General features: G+C 43.2%; 1 protein-coding gene across 4 annotated transcripts in view; it reads right to left on the reverse strand.

Annotated features, from left to right (window-relative positions):
- SYT9 (synaptotagmin 9) overlaps nt 1-427 on the reverse strand; it is a 224080-nt gene extending 223653 nt beyond the window's left edge. For all 4 annotated transcript variants that reach the window (XR_010580903.2, XR_012423427.1, XM_005578751.5 and 1 more), the window contains exon 1: nt 60-427. Coding sequence is in view for 2 of the 4 variants with exons in the window: in XM_005578751.5 (XP_005578808.2) it covers nt 60-204 (145 nt within the window). In the remaining 2 variants the exon portion in view is untranslated. The remainder of the gene's footprint in view (nt 1-59) is intronic.
- Nucleotides 428-7203: the final 6776 nt, after the last annotated feature.

The following is a 7203-nucleotide window of genomic DNA, read 5'->3' on the forward strand; positions in this document are numbered from 1 at the left end:
GGCCCCAAGTCCCAGCCCAAGGCCCTTGGGTCCCTCCAGGCGGCGGTGGCGGCACTCACCTGGGTCGCGGAGCCGGGGTCTGGCACGGTCCCGCAGGTGGTAGATGAAATCCTGGCAGCTGTCGTGCTCCAGGGCCCCACGGGCACAGAGCTCGGCCAGCAGCTGCAGCGCCTGGTGACAGAGCGCGTCCCTGGCCCCGGGCATCGCCCCCCCGCATCCTCGGACCGCGCCGGGCAGGCGGGCGCAGGAGACAGCCCTCCGCCTGCCAGCTCAGAGCCGCCGCTTCCGGGCCGTCCGCGCTCACCGCCAGGGACCCGCCGGGAAACGGTCCGAGCCCGATCCCGAGCCTCAGACCCAGCCGGCCCGGCCTCCCACCGGTTGCATGCAGCTCTTCGCCAGCCGGTCGGTCAGGTTTTCTCTGTCTCCCGCCGGGTCCCTCTGTCCCTCCCCCAACACCGAGGAGAGGCGGAGCCGCACAGCCCAGAGCGCCTCTCTGCTTGCGCTCCGCCCGCTACTCGCGGCCACCGCGGGGCGGGGCCGGGTCAGGAGTGCGCGCCGCAGGGTAGACTCGCGGCGGCCCCAGACGGGGACCTAGGGTACGCCCCGGCTCCTGGCCAAGCGGGAGACTTGGTTTGGGACCTCGCGCCCAGAGCGGCCGCGCCCTGGCTTGGGGAGTGTGAGCGTGTGCGCGCTCCGGGCGCTGGAGCTACTCCACCCCTCAGCCCTGATGCAAACCAAGAACCCGTTTCCACCACCCTGCGTGTGTCCGAAGCACGTTCTTGGATGCCTGGTGCGAAGACTGCAATCTGGACACACCCGCCAGATGCGCAGAACTGAGTCCCTATTTGGAACTTGGAAAGAGCTGCCTGGGTTTGAACCATGGGCCTATGGGTGTCAGATGCCCAAATGCAGGGTTTGGGTCCAAGAATCGCCAACAAAGGAAGGATTTCCCAAGCACAGGCCCTTTTCGACCACCGTGGTGATTTGGAGAAGGTGGAGGCTCTAGGTCAGAACTAAGATCAAATAAATAAACGACTCCCGGGAAAGACTCTGAGGCTTACCTGGGAGTCTTAGGTCTCGGTTAGTTTTCTAAGCAACCGTTTGGAAATCCAAACATTGCCAACGTGACTTCAGCACCCAAGGAGGAGTATCACAGAATCTTGGAGAGTTGGAAGGAACCTCAGGGCACCTTTCATCCACCCATCTTTTCAGCTTTTCAAGCAATAAAGCCTAGAAATAACCAGGAAGTACTGTGTGTGTGTGTGTGTGCGTATCGCTGTGCCACAAGCCTTTTAGGTGCATAATCTCATTTAATTCTGTACATAGTTCAACGAGGTCTGTGTAACTGTTATCCTCATTTTACCAATGAAAAACTGGGGGCAGGGGACTCACAAAGGTGTTACTTGCTCAAATTCACACATGATGAAGGTAGTTTTGATCTTCTTTCTCTTTTTTTCTTTCTTTCTTTCTTTCTTTTTCTTTCTTTCTACTTTTTTCCTACTTTTTCTTTTGTCTTTTTTATAATACTGGTGTTCAGGCCCCCACTCTAGAACAATTACAGTAGGATCTCTAGAACTGGTAACTATCATTCTTAGCCATGAGGTTGTGCTGTCTCTACGGGCATTTCACAATTCATATTGCACAGAAAGGTAATTTGGGACCCCATAGAATGCTCACGCAACAGGCAAGCTTTGAAATCCTGCTGTCAATGGTACTAGGGCTTCAGGGAACTTATATGGGAATAGCAGAGAAAATGCAAAGCTGTAAAGGTAAAGATGCCTCCAGAGAGTTGCAAAGAGACAAGCAGAGGAAGGAGAAACCAGCTTTCAGGGAGCCTGTAGGGGAGGTTGAGCAGATGCTGTTTCTTCAAAGGGGGGAACCCCTAGAGAAGGAGAAACCCTGCATTTGGGCATCTGACACCCATAGGCCCATGGTTCAAACCCAGGCAGCTCTTTCCAAGTTCCAAGCAGGGACTCAGTTCTGCGCATCTGGTGGGTGTGCCCATGAACAGAGAAGGTGACACCAGAGATAGTGTGATGCTGGGGGTGGGGGTGGGGGAGCCGTATAGTAATGGTGAGAAGGTATGTGTGTTGAAGCACGTAAAAATATTACACTAATGCCATATGTCAGTGAGGAACTGAAAGCAACAAGTTCAGTTAAAAAATGACTTTCATAAACCAAGCAAGAAATGATGAAGGCTAAACCAGGCCAAAGGCATTAGCTGATTGCTAGAAACATCCAAATTTGAAAAACATTTCAAGTATTAAGTGACAAGATTGTAACCAATGGAATAAGAAAGAAGCAAAATGCACAAATGTTTCAAAACGTTACATGGGTCATATATATTCACACCCTAATAACACTTAGAAATGCAAGCCTAGAGTTTAGGAGAGAGGGAAGACTGGCAATCATCATTGGAAAGGTAGAAATTGAGTTGCCACATGGGATGGTTCCTTCAAGAAAGAAGAGTTGAAGAAATAAAAGAGCAGTTTGGAAGGCAGCAATCACAGAAGGAGGAAAGATTGTACAGAGGGGAGTCATAGTGGTCATGGGAGGAGGAGTGTTTGGTAGAGGAGTGATCAACAACATCAACTGTAAACTCTCAAATATAGTTTAAGGAGAAAAAACTAAAAAGTGTCCTTTGGATAAAGCAGATAGTAAGACATTCAAGATTTAGACAGACTAGTTACAATGCAACCAACCTTCTACAAGTTAACATTTTTGTGCCTAGGGTTTCTCATCTTATTTCAAAGATAATGTGTATCTTTGGACTGTTGCAAAGATTACATAAAGCAATATGTTTAAAGTGCTTATAATAGTGCTGCCACATAGTATGGGCACAATCCATATGTGTTTTTGTTGTTTCTGTTATGTTTCTACTACAATGTACTAGGTGCTAAACACACTGTCTTAATCTATTACTTACAACATCCCAAAGTGGCTGATAGTATTATTTCCTATTTTACAGGCAAAGAAAGTAAAATCAGGTGGTTAAACAATGTGTTCAAGGACAAATTGACAGACTGTTTCCAAAGACAGCTACAGCCATCCCTCCCATTCCATGTGTCCTTTTGGAGTGTGTGAGTTAACTACTCTTCCCATCAACAAGTCAAGTCTATTCCCCTTCTCCTTGAATTTGGGCCTGCCTTGTGACTCACTTTATTCAACAGAATGTATGTAAGTGAAATTCTTAGCTGAGTCTAGACTTGAAAAGATCTTGCAACTTTTAAAGGATATCTTGCTGGAGAGGGGTCCAGAAGAATGAGGAAAAAATGTGGGAAAGGACATACTGCTATAGAATGAACTGTGTCCCCCGAAAATTCTGCTGTTGAAGCCCTAATTCCTGATGTCACTGTATTTGGAGATTGGACTTAATTAAGAATAAACTAGGTCTAAAGGTAGAGTCCTGATCCAATAGGATTAGTTTCTTTATAAGAATCATCAAACCAGTTGGCTATAAGTATTTGGGTTTATTTCTGGGTTCTCTATTGTGTTCCGTTGGTCTGTAAACCTATTTTCATACCAGTACCATGCTGTTTTGGTAACTATGGTCTTATAGTATAGTTTGAAATCACGTAATGTGATGCCTCCTGATTTGTTATTTTTGCTTAGTCTTGCTTTGGCTATGTGGGCTCTTTTTTTGGTTCCATATGAATTTTAGAATTGTTTTTTTGTAATTTTATGAAGAATGATGGTGGTATTTTGATGGGAATTGTGCTGAATTTGTAGATTGCTTTGGTAGTATGGTCATTTACACAATATTAATTCTACCAATCCATGAGCATGGGACATGTTTCCATTTGTTTGTGCCATCTCTGATCTCTTTCAGCAGTGTTTCGTAGTTTTCCTTGTAGAGGTCTTTCACCTCGTTGTTTAGGTATATTCCTAAGTATTTTATTTGGAAAGGATGCCCTATTCAACAAATGGTGCTGCAATAATTGACTAGCCACATGTAGGAGAATGAAACTGGATCCTCATCTCTCACCTTATACAAAAATCAACTTAAGATGGATGAAGGACTTAAATCTAAGACCTGAAACTATAAAAATGCTAGAAGATAACATTATTAAAACTCTTCTAGACATTGGCTTAGGCAAGGATTTCATGACCAAGAACCCAAAAACAAATGCAATAAAAACAAAGATAGATAAATTTCTGGGACTTAATTAAACTAAAGAGCTTTTGCATGGCAAAAAGAACAGTCAGCAGAGTAAACAGACAACTCACAGAGTGGGAGAAAAATCTTCACAATCTTTACATCTGACAAAGGACTAATATCCAGAATCTACAATGAACTGAAACAAATCAACCAGAAAAAAAAACAAACAATCCCATCAAAAAGTGGGCTAAGGACATGAATAGACAATTCTCAAAAGAAGATATACAAATGGCCCACAAACATATGAAAAAAATGCTCAACATACTAATGATCAGAGAAATGCAAATTAAAAGCACAATGCAATGCCACCTTACTCCTGCAAGAATAACCATAATCAAAATCAAAACATAGTAGATGTTGGCTTGGATGCAATGAACAGGGAACACTTCTACATTGCTAATGGGAATGTATCAACTCACTAGTACAACCACTATGGAAAACAGTGTGGAGATTCCTTAAATAACTAAAAGTAGAACTACCATTTGATGCAGCAGTCCCACTGCTGGGTATCTACCCAGAGGAAAAGAGGTCACTATACGAAAAAGATACTTGCACATGTATGTATATAGCAGCAGAATTCACAATTGCAAAAACGTGGAATAAATCCAAATGCCATCAATCAACGAATGGATAAAGAAACTGTGGTGTGTGTATATATATATATATGTATATTATATGTCATATATATGTATATGTGTATTATATGTCTCATATATATATGATGGAATACTACTCACCTATAAAAAGGAATGAATTAATGGCATTCATAGTGATCTGGATGAGACTGGAGGCTATTATCCTAAGTGGAGTAGCTCAGGAATGGAAAACCAAACATCATATATTCTCACTCACAAGCGGAGCTAAGCTGTGAGGATGCAAAGGCATAAGAATGACACAATGGACTTTGGGGACTCAGGGGAAAGGGTGGGAAGGGGACAGGGGATAAAAGACTACAAGTAGGGTGCAGTGTATAGTGCTTGGGTAATGGGTGCACCAAAATCTCACAAATCACCACTAAATAATTTACTCATGTAACCAAACACCACCTGTTCCCCAATAACCTATGGAAATAAAAAATAATTTTTAAAAAGAGTCATCAAAGAGTTTGCTTTCTCTCTGCCATGTAAGGACACAGTGAGAAGGCAGCTCTCTGCAAGCCAGGAAGAAAGCCCTCACTAGAAATGGAATTGGCTGCAACCTTGAGCTTGGACTTCCCAGCCTTCTGACTGTGAGAAAATAAATTTCTATTGTTTAAGCCACCCAGTATATGCTATTTTGTTACAGTAGCCGTGGAAGACTAAAACAGATGTTTCAGTCAGCAGCCAGTCCAAGACCCCACACATGTGAGTGAGGCCATGGACCTCTCGAGCTTGGACCTTCCAGCCCATAAATGAGTACAGCAGACAATAAGTGAAGCAGACGTGAACCATCCCCATTGACCAAATTTCTCACCCACAAAATCATGAGCAATAAAATGGTGGTTTTTTTTTTTTTTTTTTTTTTTAATCAGCTTTGATTTTATTTATTTTATTTTATTTATTTATTTTTTAAATTTATTTATTATTATTATACTTTAAGTTGTAGGGTACATGTGCATAACGTGCAGGTTTGTTACATATGTATACTTGTGCCATGTTGGTGTGCTGCACCCATCAACTCATCATTTACATCAGGTATAACTCCCAATGCAATCCCTCCCCCCTCCCCCCTCCCCATGATAGGCCCCTGTGTGTGATGTTCCCCTTCCTGAGTCCAAGTGATCTCATTGTTCAGTTCCCACCTATGAGTGAGAACATGCGGTGTTTGGTTTTCTGTTCTTGTGATAGTTTGCTAAGAATGATGGTTTCCAGCTGCATCCATGTCCCTACAAAGGACGCAAACTCATCCTTTTTGATGGCTGCATAGTATTCCATGGTGTATATGTGCCACATTTTCTTAATCCAATCTGTCACTGATGGACATTTGGGTTGATTCCAAGTCTTTGCTATTGTGAATAGTGCTGCAATAAACATACGTGTGCATGTGTCTTTATAGCAGCATAATTTATAATCCTTTGGGTATATACCCAGTAATGGGATGGCTGGGTCATATGGTACATCTAGTTCTAGATCCTTGAGGAATCGCCATACTGTTTTCCATAATGGTTGCACTAGTTTACAATCCCACCAACAGTGTAAAAGTGTTCCTATTTCTCCACATCCTCTCCAGCACCTGTTGTTTCCTGACTTTTTAATGATTGCCATTCTAACTGGTGTGAGATGGTATCTCATTGTGGTTTTGATTTGCATTTCTCTGATGGCCAGTGAAAATGGTGGTTGTTTTAAGCCATAGAGTTTGGGAGCAACTTTTTAATGCAGCAATAGACATCTGAAATTTGCACAAAACTGGTAAATGATAGAAACAGGACTGGAATCCATGTCTTTGTGGCTCCAAAGCCTCTGTTCTTCTGCAATTATAGTAGAGTGGTGCAGGTGGAACCAGCTGAACACAGGATTAAAAAGTACATGGAAACTGAAGAAGTAGAGTTAGCTGAAATATGCTACCTTTCCCCAACTATTTGTTCTTTCATTCATTGAACAAATATTTATTCCTCTATGATTCAGAAAGCATGACAAGTCCCCTGTGACTCAGGAAGCCTTCCAGGTCCAGGTTAATATATAAAGAAATAAACAATGATCCTTGCTCTCTGAGGCAGTGCTTCTCAGTCTTGTACTTGCCATGGCATAGATAGAAAATGAACTTTTTATAGCACATGGGGGTAAGGGACTAGGCCACTGGTGGCCAGCAGGGATGGTGGCAGAAGGAATCAATGTCTCAGCCCAGGTATTACCCATTCTGTGGCACACTGAGCTTCCCTGGTGCCCAGGTTAGGAAGTTTTGCTATTTAGACCTACCAAGTAGAAGTAAAAGTAAATCTTTTGAGAGAAGGACAAGGACAGAGGAGATGGTAACTGAAAAAAAAGTGCATAGAAGAAAAGTTGTTTGAAGATAGGAGCGACTTCAGAATGTTTTTATCAATGTTTCCCAAAGTAAGGTTCATTTGC

Source organism: Macaca fascicularis, chromosome 14 (genome assembly GCF_037993035.2).
Source record: "Macaca fascicularis isolate 582-1 chromosome 14, T2T-MFA8v1.1".
NCBI classification, from domain to species: Eukaryota; Metazoa; Chordata; class Mammalia; order Primates; family Cercopithecidae; genus Macaca; species Macaca fascicularis.